This window comes from Schistocerca americana, chromosome 2, assembly GCF_021461395.2.
Source record: "Schistocerca americana isolate TAMUIC-IGC-003095 chromosome 2, iqSchAmer2.1, whole genome shotgun sequence".
In the NCBI taxonomy this organism is placed as follows: Eukaryota; Metazoa; Arthropoda; class Insecta; order Orthoptera; family Acrididae; genus Schistocerca; species Schistocerca americana.
The window spans coordinates 934,282,522-934,300,765 of NC_060120.1; the positions used below are offsets into that span (position 1 = coordinate 934,282,522).

Below are 18,244 nucleotides of genomic sequence, written 5' to 3' on the forward strand. Positions count from 1 at the left end.
AGTTCAGCCAATGTGCGGAAGTTATCATGCCACATTAAGTTAATACGAAGAGCTGTCCCTTATGACGAATTTCTATTCAATCCCGACTTTCATTTTCAAGCAGGCAGTGAACGCATTGATACGATGATGCATCAACCACGCTATTCATTTCACCACGTTCCTCAAGACGTCGTACTATAACCTAATAGATGACGATTACAAATACATCAATTACAGAAATGCAATTAACGAATTATGTACACCGCGCTACGCAGTACACCTAGAATTGCTAATCCATTGAACATCTATGGACAAATTAATTCTAACCTAGCTGAACTACTACAAACACCTATTCTATAAATCTAGTGTATTCATATTTTAGCATGTTGATGTTGCTCGTTGTGATGGTTCTTGGTGCCTTGTTTTAAGCTGTGTCCGCAGCAGCCGAGAAACAGTTTCTATTATGACATCTGCTACGTTTTCCCTGTGACGGGTTGAGCGACCTAATCTGCATATTATGAGCTTGTTGGTTTTCTTGCTGCCACTGATTATTGTTCTGCCAGTTGTTTCTTTGCTGCTGTGGTTCTCCAAAATCCCACTGGAACTGGTTTGTATTTCGTTGTTCACTCCAGTTTCCGTTTTGCTGTTCGTTGCACTTGCCTCGTCTACCTCTGTTCTCCCATGGTAGCCGGTTAGTTCCTCTATAGTTCGAGTAATTGTTTCCCCACAATCGATAATTTCACCCATTTTGTCTGTTGTCGTTCCTTCCTGACCAGCCTTGCCAACTGCACTCATTGCTTCTGTTCCTGTCTCTTGCGTTTTTGTTTCTTCGACGTAGTTTAATTCACTTACTGCGCTCTTGAATGATTCAATGGAATCGTCGCACCTTCCGATGAGGAGCTGTTTGTAGTGCAGAGGTCATTTGACATAACTCATAATTTCCGTGGGACTGTAGGGCTGGTCCGGATTCTTCTTCAAGAGCGATTCAAAGAACTTCACCGGACTACAGAATCCTGACGCATCTAGACGTTTTCAGAGCATAACAGCATAATCTCCTGCTTCATTCTTTCCTCCGTGTCTTGCTGTCAATATGTGTTAAAGGACGCGTCCCTTAACTCTTTATATGAGCGACATGTGTTGTGCAATCGATCCCTCAAAAAATCCGCCGATAAATTCCAGCTTGTATTTCAGTGGCCACGATTCCGGTAGTACACCGCCTTACTGAGCTATTCAACATTTTGTATGTAATGTATCGTTATTCTCTTCATACACTTGGAAATTTTGAATTGATAAGAAACGACTGTGGTTAAGTGATTTCACATTTCCTGCGAACGAACTTTCCCTCGTTTCTGCACCACGCATCTCCATAAATCGGTGTTCAGACAATCCGTGTGCACTGTTAGGGCCTCCTGTTGTGTCGTCAGATTCACCGAGTAATGTTTCCGTTTGCCGAAAGACGTACACAATTGTGCTCAGAGCGCTCTATGGCGGCTGGTGTGTTCTCCTGCGGCATTCGCCTTCGTGCTGGTGATATAGCCTCTATATTGCGCATCGAAATGTCGTAATACATGGTCTGCTCTCCTTCTCTGATCATGCGGGAGTTGTGCCGAACCAGACCGTCATTCCAATTGCGCAACCCGCTGACGTGCTTACTGAACGTCTTTTGCTAGCTCTTTTTGCTGTGAGGTGGTCCGAGTCTGCTTTTCTTTAACCTCTGATATTTCTGCCCGTTTAATCTCGATCTGTTCGAGGCGCTTCACGTTCACGCTAATAGTTCTTGTGTTCACTGGACGATCCTTCTTCCCCTTTTTAGCAGCGTGGCAAGAACCTTTTTGGTTTTGCACATTTCGGTTCTGGCCTGTTTTACTTGTTCTTTAAGTAACAAAGCGTCCTTGCGTGCCCCTTGGCTTACTAACCTTGACATCCTGGTATTACGTTTTGCCTCGTTCACGATCTCTCATGTCTCTGTCGATGTTTTCTTGACGCTTTCTACTTCTTCGGTAACACCCGCGACTTCCTTCTTAACCTGCTCTATACTTTCAACAAGCTGTTCATCTACCATCCGTATCTCCTTCGTCTCCTTAGTGGCTAATTCTCTCATCTCCTTTGACGTTAATTCCTTCATCTTCTTCATCTCTTTGAGGTTATCTTCTCCCTTCTTCTCCGCTTCCTACCTCTTCTTCTCCGCTTCCTGCATAAATCGCATGAGGTCCTCAAGTTGAGATCCTCCGCTAGTACCTCCAGGACTAGATGAACGCGATTCCATTGCTCTGAGACGATTTGTTCGTGAGCCTGATCTGCCACTCTCATTAACGGTACGTCTTGCCATGCCTGCAAATTCTACATGATGCTCTGCCGAGGTTTCATTTTCGTGCTCCTTGTCTGACTGAATTTCCTCGTCATAATCAGATAATTCCGCGTTCGACGTATCCGCAATGTCAGCTACGACATTCGACTGAAAATTGTCCTCAACTTTCTCTTTATCAGTGCCACCAGTCTGACATTGATACACTTATCACGAGATTCGAATATTCTCACTACTTTGTAGCAAATGTGAGCATGGATTCAGGTTTCTGCTCCCGGGAGATTTCTATTACTCCTCGTCGCAATGCCACACAATTCTACTCTCTGGCGAGCCACAAATTCTAAATCCCTGACAACGCATATAAAATATAAACAGCCATAATCTACGATAAAATGCGAAAGCCACCGATAATCCACCATCCCTCACGTTAACATAACACCGTTCTCCGTCGGGAACAATCAATAAGTGACACACAAATCACAACAACAAATGAATCATAATACAAAGAGACAACACAAACAAATTTACAAGCCATTTATCTCCAGCAATTGTTATGGTCGCGCGAAACTAATTTACCTTATGCACCAACTGAATTTAGACATGAGAAAACGGAATCCTAGTAACGGAAATCGCATCTGACGGTCACAGAAGGCGCAATCAGTTTACGCCATGACAGCAGTCACTTTACACGTAATCCTTTCACTTGACTACCCGGCCCATGCGTTTGCTAAACTGATTTTTCCCTTTGACTGGGTTTGTTGCTGTTAGCCCGCATTTGAGGTTAGCACATTTATCCGAATCTATGTGAGCTTGAGTGCTAAAATAATATTAATGAAATGGGGGGCCTGTCATTATTTTAGTCAATTGTTGATGGGTCATTAATGTATCAACACAGGATTTATCTTTTATAAAAGTTATGGTACAAGTTTATTGATCAAAATATCAGGATAAGCAGTACATGTTAGTGTGATGACAAATAAAAATAACTGTTGGCAGCACAAACAGATGCAATAAATAAACTATGCGATCAAAAGTATCCGGAAACCCCCAAAATTATACGTTTTTAATATTAGTTGCATTGTGCTGCCACCTACTGCCAAGTACTCCATATCAGCGACCTCAGTAGTCACTAGACATCGTGAGAGAGCAGAATGGGGCGCTCCGTGGAACTCACTGACTTCGAACGTGGTCAGTCAGCTGATTGGGTGTCACTCACGTCATACGTCTGTACGCGAGATTTCCACCGTCCTAAACATCCCTATGTTCGCTGTTTCCGATGTGATAGTGAAGTGGAAACGTGAAGCGACACGTACAGCACAAAAGTGGACAGACCGACCTCGTCTGTTGACTGACAGAGACCGCCGACAGTTGAAGAGGGTCGTAAGGTGTAATAGGCAGACATCTATCCAGACCATCACACAGGAATTCCAAACTGCATCAGGATCCACTGCAACTACTATGACAGTTAGGCGGGAGGTGAGAAAACTTGAATTTCATGGTCGAGCGGCTGCTGAGAAGCCACACATCACGCTGGTAAATGCCAAACGACGCCTCGCTTGGTGTAAAGAGGTTAAACATTGGAAGATTGAACAGTGGAAAACTGTTGTGTGGAGTGACGAATCACGTTACATAACGTGGCGATCCGATGGCAAGGTGTGGGTATGGCGAACGTCATCTGCCAGCGTGTGTAGTGCCAACAGTAAAATTCGGAGGCGGTGGTGTTACGGTGTGGTCGCGTTTTTCATGGAGGGGGCTTGCACCCCTTATTATTTTGCACAGGCCTACACTGATGTTTTAAGCACTTTCTTGCTTCCCACTGTTGAAGAGCAGTTCGGGGATGGGGATTGCATCTTTCAACACGATCGATCACCTGTTCATAATGCACGGCACATGGCGGAGTGACTACACGACAATAACATGCCTGTAATGGACTGGACTGGCCTGACCTGAACACCTTTGGGAGATTTCGGAAGGACGACTTCGTGCCAGGCTTCACCGACCGACATCGATACCTATCCTCAGTGCAGCACTCCTTGGAGAATGGGCTGTCATTCCCCAAGAAACCTTCCAGCACCTGATTGAACGTATGCCTCCGAGATTGGAAGCTGTCATCAAGGCTAATTGTGGGCCACAACCGTAGTGAATTCCAGCATTACCGATGGAGGGCGCCACGAACTTGTAAGTAATTTTCAGTCAAGTGTCCGGATACTTTTGATCACATAGTGTAGTTAACACTCAACTGGGTGTCAACAGGTTGGCATAGACTAAGGTTTGTTGCTCGAAACATGGATAACACGATCAGAAATTATCTAACACTGAATAGACTTTAATTTATTTATTCTACACAGAAGCTATACCCCGTTGGTCGTGTTGAGAACAAGTGGTGAGACTGTGATCCTGTTTACCCTAATAAGTCAGAGCAGCAATCATATACCCCTTTCTCGATGTATAGTGCTGTCGTGGTTCAAGCATCTGCAGAGCAGTAGTGTGGGACGCCTCTGATTTGCTATCACGAGCATGAAAATATACAAAGTCACGAATGGCGATTTTGTTAGACGGATCGCAGTTACTCTCTATTGAGGCCCCGAAATCTCGGCTGTGCACACAAGGAGATCAAACGCCAAGGTGACAGATCAGTCGCGAATAAGATTGCCCTCAGCACAGTGATTTATCCAAGACGACTGAGGTCTAAACTGTTAGTACAGTTAAGGCCTCACTACAGGCTGCCCAGTCAAGGCCAGTGCTAGTTCAGAATAAGTGTCCAAGTGCAACTCACTCATAACAAAAGTCAAGACTAGAATCGTCCCCAGACTGAAGTGTGAATCAGAAGACCTACTCCAGACCTGTAGTCTGAATCGGAAGACAAACCTCGGTAAATTCCACAAAAGCACTCCTGCAGCTTCCCCCATAAGGGCCAGTCACAGGACGCTACGAGCTGCATGTGTCACCTCTAACTCGTCTGCTCTACCTATTGGCCAATCCTAATCAAAGTTAAGAACGTTCTTCTTTTTCCTGGAGAGGCAGCCAATCCCTGACTCGCATATATATAGTGCTCCCAATTTTGTTTTTTTCCCATGGACACTTTAGGCAGCGTTTCTGTATAACTCTAAAGTGAACAGACACATTTATCACATAGATCATTATCTGGACAGTCTGAACGTTATAGCGTGTCCGACTAGAGGCATCGGCCAGACAAAAAGAAGTGCTTTTGTGCTCCAGTGTAGATCATTTCAGAACTGCCATAAATGTTGGGTTCCTTCTAAATTTGTTTCGAAAGCCTGAGGCTTCCAAAGAAACTCTCCAGGCAAAGCAATGACAGCTCCCTCGATAGCGTTCAGTCCACGGTGGACAAGGGAACTCACGAATTTTTATGGTCGCCATTCCTCTTCACAATGGGCGGTTACGACGCCGTCGCAAACTTATTGGCCAGGCGATCTGGATTTCTCTTGCGAACCTGTTCCTGCCAGAGGCCTCTAACAGGTAGGTCCAGGTAAGCAGTTTTCCTGCCTTTTTGGCGGAATGTATTGTCTGCAGATTGGTGCGAAAAATTCTTGAGACCAGCATTCTGTCCCCAGTAAGTTCTTTGAGATGTTCCTTCCCTAAAAGATGCCCATGGCTTTCAAGCCCCAAATGTCCACCGCAAGATTTGACCAAACAAACTGCTCGTTGTCAACTGCAGAAAATACTTTTTGAAGGAGAACATTAACAACGTACACTCCTACCAATGCTTGCTCATGCTGATAACTTCCTGTCGTCTCATATAAACGATGTTTTTGGTGCAAAATCAACATTAATAGCTCTGAATAATGAAAATACTGACAGAGTGACTCATCCTCTCTCAATTTGTAAGGGTAATAATTATAGCCCAGATATGCATATTGTACCCATTGCATACAACCTCTGATATATATATATATATATATATATATATATCCACACCTTCTTTCCTTAACTTCTTCCACTAGTGTCCCAGTACTTTCCTGCGTTTTGTTCTACAATCGCTGTGTCCCTACAATCAGTGATCATACGCTTCTCCCAGAACTTCTTCTTTTAGTTCCACTAACTCCACTATCATTGTCTTACACTATAACTCATCACACACAGTGAACTGCAGCTGCAATGCAGATTGTTTACATTTCAAATTACCACCTTGTGCTGTTTGCCCTTCTCCTAGTCCATGACCCAGCGTCTGCATCACTGCTACTTTTCTGCTGAAACCATCTCTGTATGTTTCTTACCAAGCTTTTTTACGACTTCATACGCGAATTTGATCAACCTCAATGTACATCTTGTCAGCTTACTAGAAGCGTCTTGAAGTCCCAACAACCTCTTAAGATCTGCATCGTGAGTTACTACTTTAAACTTACTTCCACAGAAATAACATTGGGAATATTCGATTCCATGTATCACACTAAGCATCTCTACTTCTGCATCAGTGTAATTTTTCTCCACTCTGTTCAGTTGCCTAGAGGTATATGCTACCGGATGCTCCTCTTCTTTTAATGCTTGACTGAGAACACACTGCACAGCTTGATTAGAAATATGAGACACGAAGAAAAACTCTTCCCCATAGTACATAAAAATTACTATTGGGCTTCATGTAAAAGCTCTCTTTAACTACTAGGGCCATCTTGGCATTCCTTCATCCATTAGAAACTTAACGCCCTTTTTTAACAGTCGCATAAGTGGCCAGACCACCTCCCCAGATTCTTGCATGCGATTTCTCTAATAACTACCCAAACCCAGGAAATATTGTAAGTCGTTAGCATTACTAGGGACTGGAAGTTTCCGTACTGCATATACTAACCTCGAATCCATCTTAAATCCTTCAATGTTAATCATATGCTCTAAATATGCTACTTCTTCTACAGCAAAGTGACATTTTTCCACGCTCAGTGTTAAATGCATTCGTAAAATTCTAAACACCTCACAAACGTTGTGTATATACTGCCATATCCTTCCATCTTGCATTTAACACCTGCTTATTCATCCCCTGCTCCCCCTTACCATTCGTACAATCCTGATGGTGGTGTCCACCCACACCACGTCTACTGCACTGGGGTTGGCGACTTTGTCTCTGTAATTGTTGCATCTTCCCACATCTGTAGTACCTCACGTTAGCGGAAAATACTTCTCTTTTATCTTGGGCCGGCCGTGGTGGCCGAGCGGCTCTAGGCGCTATAGTCCGGAACCGCGCTGCTGCTACGGTCGCAGGTTCGAATCCTGCCTCGGGCATGGATGTGTGTGATGTCCTTAGGTTAGTTAGGTTTAAGTAGTTTTAAGTTCTAGGGGACTGATGACCTCAGATGTTAAGTCCCATAGTGCTCAGAGCCATTTGAACCATTTTTTTCTTTTATCTTGCGTTAATGTTCCTACATCAGTTTCTTCAAACTGTGTGATTAATTTGACCGTAGAGTACAAACATTTTAAGATAGCCATTTTCATCCTTCCCGACATATCAGGTGACAAGACACAAATGTGTTCAATACCCTCTTTTCTACTACGTGGAGTATGACACTTGGCTTCTAGTGCCAAACCTAGCTTCATCACCTGCAGTATCTGATCCTGTGAGCATCTCAGATTTCTGGTTGCTAACTGCAGGTCATCGAAAAAAAAGACGCAACATCGTCACTGGCTTTCCAGAAAAAGGCATGATCACACCGGCGGTGGCTGTACCTAGTAAACCATTAAGTTGCATGGCTAATTCTAACTGTTCTTCACCATCTGCAAACTCGTTATGCAAGTCCATGTTATGTGCTCTTAACTGCACTACATCATTAACCAGCACTTGAACTGCTTCCTGACTACTTACACCCCACATCTGTGACCCGATCATGATGAAACCTAAACTTGCAATAGACACTAAGTAACACATATCAAATGTATAACAGGTCATACATCACAATCAAACATTTACATCTTTCGTCTTATCATCAATCATGTTGACTCTGTGCATTCACTAGCCATATGTCTATATTTATGATAGCCACAAACAGACTACAGTTACTGATTCCCTACATGGTGCAAAGGGCCCTAGCATATTATGCTGACCACATTTCACTGCTTTTTATTATCACTAAACTGCGAAAGTTCAGCCACTTCCACTGACTGTATAAGCTAAACCCTCAAAGTTTTGTGAAACTCCCTTAGACTTAAAAATGGTTCAAATGGCTCTGAGCACTGTGGGACTTAACATCTGAGGTCATCAGTCCCCTAGAACTTAGAACTACTAACCTAAGGACATCACACACATCCATGAGCGAGGCAGGATTCGAACCTGCGAGTGCAGCGGTCGCGCGGTTCCAGACTGAAGTGCCTAGAACCGCTGGGCCACAACGGCCGGCCCCTTAGACTCCATACGCTTTACTCGTAAGACAGGAGAAACAACCACAAAAGTCAATGGTGCGACAAAACTGCATGCTGTGGTTGTGAAACCATGCTGTATGGAGCTCGACTGTGCTGACAGTAGCTGCCAGACCGGGGCGACTAATACCAAAACACTTCTGAAACCATTTTGTAGCGAGCCAGGGTGAGTGGGTCAAGTACTGTACAGAGGTGGTCATATCGTGGGGCGTTGAAGTGGTGGTGCTTCCCGGTGGTGGCAAGGAAAACTTGGCTTCAAGGTATAACTCCTTTATCAAATTTTGCGCAATAATAGTGGAAGTGCTGCAACGTCACGGACACTTACTGCGGCAGCTTATTGTCTGCCAGCTGCGCCGTGAGCTGTGGAAGGTCGTGGAGTCATGATGAACATGTGATGTCCTTGTTTGCTTCGCTGGCGCTTTTTTCTTCGCTCAACAGCGGTTGCTCCAATTATCACTGTGCAGCCGTGAGCTAGAAGTGCCTGTGATGCAAACATCTGCCCAGATTCTCATAGAGGTTCATTGCTACCAGAAGAGAAGCTCACCCCAGTGTGGGTAGATAGCAGTGGTAGTGCTCTAGCCACGAACAACGGCTCTCCAAGGCAGAAGCCTGGAGATCGACCACCTGTTGTATTGCTTCTTGTACACAGGTGCGGACTTAGCCACGTGAGCTAGTCTGGTGGAGATGGCAGCCCACACCGGCGTCAGCAGACTTGCATGACTGTGGTTTAGCAGAGGGTACTGCCAGACTGTGCATATTTTTACTAGAATCATAGGGTATTTATAGTGATTAATGGCACGTTTGTTGTGCCGATATATGGGTTCCAGTAATATACACCTTCGTGGACCAATGCTGCGAAAACTGCCCTCATGCCGGTTCACAGTTGCACTGCTTTCCTGTGACAATGCCAGGACTGTATGTCCGGACAGCCAATTTGAGGTAAGTAAACAAGTGCGTACGTGAATTCACATACCAGTGCCTGCTTATCGTCTCAAATGCTACTGTAATGGAACTGTTTTCCACACAGAAATTAGTGACTGTCTTACGTCGTGATGATTGTCTTGGATCTCGTTTTTTAACCACACCATTTCACTTTCTTTCTTTACACACATGGCTATCTTTGTCATTGATATTTGATATTGATATATGCTTATTTTGGCATCACTTCTTACTGAAACATGTACATTTACTGTTCTTGTTGTATACGATCATGTCTCCTGGTATGAGAGTACAGCACCTTTTATAATGTCTGGGAGTAATAATAATGCTCTGCAGCTTGTAGAACCTGCAAATTTGCCATGCTAATATTATCTGTTTGATGCTAGCTGCGTTTTGAAAGTACTTTACTTCACCATCCTTGCCCTCAGCCCTTATGTGGCCAACTGAGGAGCTACTTGACTGAAAAGTAGCAGCTCTGGTCACTACAACTGACAACGACCAGGAGAGTGGTGTGCTGATCACGTATCCCTCCATAGCTGCACCCAGTGACACCTATCAGCAGAGGATGACACAGTGGTTGGTCAGCTCTACTAGGCATTTGGACAGAGAGTTTTTATTTCACCAGAATACCTTTGGCATTCATCCATCATCAGCGGTATTTATATTAAAAATGACAAATATTCCTTATAGTATGTTATTTATAGTATATATAAGAGTATTTCAAGAGTACATGATTTTTCATATCATTATAACACGACTTGACTTGTATGTACTGTATGTACTGCTTGTTATGATATACCAATTATTATATTTCATATTAATCATATAATAATAGAACTAAATTTTGTTTTTAAATCATTCTTTTCATTTAAAATAATGTTATGATGTTTCATTACACATGTGAAAATTTCTATTTCTTTTCATAGATGTTGTGAACTGGCTTTTTTTTGCAATGTGTAGGACTGATGATCGTTGTGTCATATTACTGTCTGTGTTGTGTTATTGTTTTCAGTCTGCACTAAATAGATTCATACTTGTTAGGTTCAGATGTTATTTACCTTGTTTTGAAATTTCATCCCATTTTATGACAGTTATCGCATTTTACCTCATAATTAAAGATAAAATATGTACAACACCATGATGAGCTGATCTCCACCTAAGTAAACTGCAATTGATAAAGGAAATACCCCTCTCACATCTATATTTAACTGTATGAGCACTACAGAATACTGATTTAACAACAAATTAAATTATATTTTCACTCAAAACTATGTGTACAATAATCAATACATAAAAAAGAATTCAAGTGATTTGATACATCAAATTAAATATGTTCACATTACATGCAATGCAAAACCTGTTTTCTAAGATGTAATCAACATGTACAGTAATGTGCCAGTTAATGGAACTATTGAAATTATTGAGAGCAATTTACCTACACATGGTAACATGTGCTCAGTTTAAATAAAAGACTTTGTTACTTCATTCATGTTAACACTCTTTCATATCCCTGTGCAACAACCAACGATGTATCCAGGAATACGGTTTAGTAGTTGGAAATTGCCTTCCTTTTACGCTAGGTAGTATTTTTCTTCACCATATTGGAACAAATTTGTTTCTTATCATCCATAATGGACTATGAAATTTAATATTGTCACAGTTATGTAGAAATGAAATTAATTTCATTTGAAGGACAAGAAAACAAAATAGATATCTTCCCCTTGCAATGGAATAACCTACACACAAAATTTTTGTGGTAAGTTCCTATTGGACCAAACTGCTGAGGTCAGTGGTCCCTAGGCTTACACACTACTTAATCTAATTTAAACTAACTTACGCTAAGGACAACGCACACACCCATGCCCGAAGGAGGACTCGAACCTCTGATAGGGGGAGCCACAAGAACTGTGGCAAGGCCTCCTTGACTGTGCAGCTACACAGAAAGATATTAGAGTTGAACATTGAACCAGTTGCTGTCTTTCATATTGCTCCAATCTTTGTTGATCCTGTTTGATTTTTTGGACTTCTGACTTTCTGTTCATTATGTATCCCATGTTTCTTTCTTTTTTATATCCATCCCTGTTCATCGTTATTATTTATAGACATACTGCACTTTGTATGATGATGGTACTTTCATTTTTTAATGTTTCTCCCATTTACAATCATTGTCCATAAAAACGTTTATTGTATGACTAAACATAGGACCTTCTCCTTTTGCCTTAAAAGAGCTTCTAGGGAATTCCATTTCCAACTAGTGTTATGTAATTTTGCTCTAATATGTTTACACCAATCTGCAACCACATGGCTGTAGTGTAATTTAGCAAATATATAAAATAACATTCTTTAATGTAGTACATCGTTTTTCATCTGGAAATAAGACAGGAGTGGGGAACCTTTTCATTACACAATATCTTATTAAGCTGATCTCTAGTTACATGGAATAATATTCAGATTTTTCTTCAGTTTGAAGTAAAAGTTCTTACATTATTAAACACCAATAAACTCATCTGGGAGTTAAAACCTATGATGTCACAAATATCTGTTGATAATGGTGGCAGTACAATTAAAGGAATTGTATGAATAACACCTAATAAATTCAATATTAGGAATAAAGTTACTGATGTTACACTTTTAGAAACAGAACAGTATATTGCTGGTTTAGTCTAGCACATCCAAGATGGCTTTAATAACTGTTATGATTATTTATTTTTGCATTATGTACTCAACTAGAACTGACTGGTTGCATACCAGGGAACCAGTGTTAAACTGAAGTTAGCTTTTTGACAATAGTATTGTTACTGAGCTGGAGACATTGAGCAGATAATGTAAATGCTCTTAAATGATAATAATATTAACATCAGTGAATATATACACTGTGGAAACAATATTTTCAGTTTTGTGATTGGAAGAGCTATTTTAACATACTGTTTACCGTTTCAGTAATTGATAAATGAAATTAGTTCAATCTTACCTAAAACGGTAGTATCACACAATAGTTTCCGTACCATTGATCTGCCTCCCACTTATGTCTGGAAGATTCTGAGCATATCTATGGATCTTTTTGTTCTCGTGTCAAACTTTTCTGAGTCACAATGAATTCTATCAGGATTTACTTTCCACTCATGTGACATGCATCAGTAATTCGCACCTTTGTGCAAGCTGTAATGCACTTTGTTCTATAAACACTTATCATTCTTTATATTCATATTACGGTGTAAACATCTGAATCACTATACTTGTTTTATGGTCAATGCACGCACTAGTTGATACAAACACTAAATTCTCAGACTTTTTAACTACAGCTGTGATTTATGCAACAGTCTCCCAATGCACTGCATGTACCAGTCGGATTTGACTCAGCAAAATTTTAATCTATTTTCCAAAACTCCATAAATTACACTTTTATTGAAAAATGTCTGGTTGTTCCAGTCAGTGTTCATCACTCCGACATATCTTCAGTGTGTTAGCTCTTTTAGAATTGCATAGTTGTCTCTTGAGTCAGTATGAATCAGTGATCAAAAGTTGTCCACTCAGATTAGTTTATAATTATTTGCTAGGTCATTACAGTTCAACACAATACATTATACAGCATTACATCCCGTCTTTAATATACAGTACATGCTGCTCTTTTGTTTCTTTTCATTGTAAGTTAACTGCATATTATCATAATGTAAACGCTGTTGGATACATCATTTGTTTTCTTTGCCAGTAGCTCTGCTGTTATATCTGTGTTGTAATGTTACTATCGTCAGTGAAGAGTTATTATCTAAATCGTCTCAAAGGTTATTTATGTGTATCAAGAACAGAATTATTTGTAAGATGCCACCCTGAGGAACCATGTTAATGTGTTAAAACTATGTGCCCAACTGGGACTGGAACCTGGAACCTTATCTATCAGGAGCAGTGCTCTCACCTGCTTAATAAAGGATACTGCACAGAAATGGCTCATCCAGAGTGTAGGGGATAGTTTCCAGAACGGACCCTTCACTGCGTGGCGCAGAGTACACTCTGAAATTTCCTGGCATATTAAAATTTTGTGCCAGAATATAAATATAACTCAGAAAACTGTCTGGTTTTGTCAACAGTTCTCTTTTCAGCGTTAGCACTGCTCACGCAGTAATCGAGTACCCAGATCATAGTTGTCGACTATGATCTCCTCTCCAATTCTCGGTGCAGATCGCATGTGCCGTTACGCATGACATGAGTTCGTCACTGCAGACTCGTTTTCTGCCCAGGCAAAGAGGGAGCACAACACACCTACCTTTGTTCTTGCTTATCTCGTAGACGTCGAACTTGCGTAGTTAATATCTCTAGCTCCATAGTCGCAGCTATGCAAGAAAATACATGATGGATTTTGTGATGATAGTTGAATAAATTAAGAAACGGCCGCTAGTTTAAATAATCTACATTCTTTATTGGTGCTTCTAGGTCCGCTTACATATCTAACTTATTGAAGTTTCAACATAAGCGCTAGCATTGCGAACACTATAAGGTATGTACAATTCACAAGACACAAACAGTACATAACTCAACTGACAAGGGACTCCCTTTTCCTCTTTTCCGTGCCAAACATGACAAAGTCAGCACAATCCTTCCATATGTCTACATCTACTTCTAAATGTACATCTACATACATACTCCGCAAGCCACACAGCTGCGTGGCGGAGGGTACCTTATATCACTATCAGTCATTTCCTTTCCTGTTCCATTCGCAAACAGAGCGAGGGAAAAACGACTATCTATATGCCTCCGTACGGTCCCTAATTTCTCTTATCTTCGTGATCCTCAAGCAAAATATATGGCTGCAGTAGAATCATTCTGCAGGCAGCTTCAAATGTCGCTTCTCTATATTTTCTCAACAGTGTTCTCGAGATGAATATGCCTTCCCTCCATGGATTCACATTTGAGTTCAGAAGAATCTCTGTAATACTTGCATGTTGTTCGAACCTATAGGTATAAAATCTAGCAACCTACCTCCGAATTGCTTCCATGAATTTCTTTAATCCTACCTGGTGTGAATGGATTTCTTTAACCAGTCATGGACAACTGTTTATAATAGGCTTAAATATTAAACAGATGCTGGAAACTTCAAGCAACATCTCTGCTGTCGTGCAGTGATCATTGCACTCCGTCTTCAGGCCACAAGTGGCCCACTGGTACCATTCGACCGCCGTGTCATCCTCAACTGAGGATGCGGATAGGGGGGGGGGGGAGGGCGTGTGGTCAGCACACCGCTCTCCTGGTCCTTGTGATGGTTTTCTGTGACTGGAGCGGCTACTATTCGGTCAAGTAGCTCCTCAATTGGCATTACGAGGCTGATTGCACCACGACAAACGGCGACAGCGCATGGCAACTCGGATGGTCACCTGTCCAAGTGCCGGCCACGCCCGACAGCGCTTAACTTCGCTGATCTAACGGGAACTGGTGTATCCACTGCGGCAAGGCCGTTGCCCCACAGTGATCACAGTCTGTACAAATATAATTTAGCATTCCTATTTTCAACAGTTCCTGGAACTTGATCGCGGTAGATATTGTGGATACCCATAAAGGCAGACTTACAATTTAGTGTTGTCAATTATATGACGATTCTTCACGTTTTAAATATTGTTTCAGTGTTACGAAAAATCCAAATATAACGTTAGTACCAGTAGTTGTGCGCATTTAGCGTGTTTTAGAATTTCGATTTGAAATGCAATTTAAGTAACTAACACTTGATTTTTATTACAACTGGACCTATTTGAAATAACCTAATATGCATTTTACTAACTCTGTGCTTTAATCTTTTCACTGAGATATAAATTATCGAAAGGTAATAACTTTCCAAAAATAAGCAATTTTTGAACCTAAGTGTTTTATCAGACTATGTATCCATTTGTATACCTTAATTTTTTTTTCTCTTTTCGGTGTTTTACACAATAGATGGTCATTGACGAAGTGAATTAAATAGTAACGAGAACAAATTGTTCCTCAAGATATTATCTTTAGACACGTAGATTTTCGCCAACATGTCTGCAATTACTGTTCGTCAGAAACCTTTCTTTCTTTATCAGTCTACTAGAATAATAAAATTATAAACAGCCGAACAGTTGCAATACATAAAAAATTCTTTACCTAGGTTTCGACAAATATAAATTTGTATTCTTCAGAAGGTAGCCTAAGGACAATGGACATCATAGCTTACATTAGAAAAGTATGAAACTTAAGCCAAGAATAAATTTTAACACAAATTAGAGAACTCTTGCATTACAGAAATATGATAACGACGACTGGTACTTACAATTTTACATTAGTAAGGACTAATGTACCATCGCCGTTTTTACAATTGTCGGCATAGCTCCATTTGTCAAAAATGAAATATAGCCCTAGAATTAGGGTTTGTCCCGTAAATATAAAATAGTTCACGGATCTTGCAGAGCTCACGACCAACTGAGTGTAATCGGCGAGCGTAGTTACTCTGAATCCAGGGCAGGTGGCGCTCGTGGCGAGAAACATGTGCCAATTGGAGTACAAAGGCAACGTGTAAATTATCAGTATTAATAACGTCCTTAGGTAATGTAACAATAAAAAAGGAAGGAAATTAACAGTCCCGTTATAACAGTATGGGAGAATTGGTGCAAATAATGTAGATATACATCAAAAAAGCATGTGGCGCTTACGCCGAGAAACTTACGCCCAGTGGCATATACAGCCAAAATATAAAAAATTACATTACTATATTAGTGAAGCCCACAAATGGTATATATGTCAGAACTTTAAAATTGACAATAATGGCTCTTGTCGAGAAAGAATTACAAACACTGGTACACGATCCTGTTAATACACATTCAAAGGGAAAACCAAAATTTTAGAGCCAGGCGAAATCACATAAGGACCGAGGTAGTGGCAAACATACATCGTGAGAAAACCACCATTACATAAGGGTTAGTGAGCTTAAAGCATTGAAGGTGCATCATAGCTTCCTGAGGAAATAAACCACTAAGGTTACCAGTATTAATGTTATACCATAAACAGTACAGGTTTAAAGCCTTCGAAATATTGTCTACAAGCAAGGTTCAACTGGTCGTTCAGTATATTACCGTCCTTGAGCTCAAGATGTTTGAAAATTTGTAACTCTTCCCACAGATCTAACCTACGCCCTAGAATACTAGAATACAAAGTGAAAATTAGAAAATTGTATAAGCATGAATATCGAGACTACTGTTCGGACGTGTAGTTACTTGTCTGCCGGTTTTATCTGCTTACGTTTGATCGAAAAATAAAGGAGTGTAGTATCTGATACACGGACTAATACAGTATTGTAGTATCTGATACACAGTCTAATTTATTACACCATATAGAATAGTGTGAACTGTGGACAGTCACGTGACGGCCCCACAGTTCTTCCTCCAGCAGGTCTCGGTGCGGCGCCTGTCGGCGGTCCGGCAGAGGACCTTGTGTTCTCCTCCAGTGGCGGACCTTGTCTGACCCGCACACAGACACACACGGACGGCTGCACCCCTCCCACTAGCCGCGGTGGCATTTTGCTTTTTCCCAGCCGCGGCGGCGGCGCCCCGTATAAAACTGGCTGGAGGCCGCGCCAGCCGGCCCAGTAGTTGCTCTGTCAAGTTACCGACCGGCTCCGCCAAGCAGAGCCACCGGACACCCACCGCTACAGACATGAGGACCCTGGCTCTGGTGAGTACCCACTGCAGTGATTTCTTAATGGGAGCAGAATTTTTGTTACTGCAAATCGTTTTGAGTAATATTCTCACCCAAAGCTCCCGAAGATTTTCCAAAACAGAGGCAAAGTAGTTGACCAAATGACTATAGCGACGGTCGTATGCTTCAGCCATGATCGATGGTGGCCTGGGAAGCCGACAGATGGTTCCTGTTCTGCAAAGCAACATAGAAAATTCAGTTACTGTTGGTAATAGAAGAACATGTATCACCGGTGCAAACCACATTGCACGGTTGTAAAAACGATCGCAAACCGATTATTGATAAGTCCGAAGTCACGTGGGAAGAGTAGTGCTATTATGCGTAAGACTCTGGAGCCGTGTTTACAGTTGTGGACTGTAGTGGCGAAGAAAGTGTGGAAAGGGCTACCTGCTGTCTTCGCCCCCCTTACGAACGAAGTGTTCTGCATGGTAATATGTACAAAATACATAGCTCTCCGATATCCATAAGCTCGATTTTGTCCAGTAAGTAACAATGCGGAAATGTATGGAAGGGTTTTCTTTTTTTCAGTAAAATCCTTCTGGTTGTGTGACCATCGGCTATTGAAGACGGTCTTCGTCATGATATGGCTACACAAGTCATCACCCTGATGATGGCTTTCTTCCATAGCGGCCGGAACGTTGGTAGCGTTATTAGACCATGACATTGTCACACATCCAGAACGAATTTATTAAAAACGGGTACTCCCGCGAAAGCGTACGCTCTTCTATTACATATCTAATGCCTTCCGTCAAGAAATACGGCGTCAACTGGAAGCTCATAATCTACCGCCCTATGGATCATATGCTCTAATAGAACGAGCTGAGTTTCACTAGGTTCCGTTAGAGCAGATTTTTTGCATGCCAACAGCTTTCCCAATGATATCCTGGCTCGATGCAGAAATATATATAGTAACTGTACATGAATTTTCGAAATGAAACGTTCAGATTCCTCTTTTGGTTT

At 41.5% G+C, this 18,244-nt stretch overlaps 1 protein-coding gene across 1 annotated transcript in view; it reads left to right on the plus strand.

Annotated features, from left to right (window-relative positions):
* The first annotated feature begins 17,108 nt into the window (after positions 1–17,108).
* The window catches only part of LOC124596016 (formin-like protein 20), a 45,776-nt gene continuing 44,640 nt past the window's right edge, over positions 17,109–18,244 (plus strand). Inside the window, exon 1 of the mRNA XM_047134970.1 lies at positions 17,109–17,260. Coding sequence (XP_046990926.1) covers positions 17,243–17,260 — 18 coding nt within the window. The 5' untranslated portion in view covers positions 17,109–17,242. The remainder of the gene's footprint in view (positions 17,261–18,244) is intronic.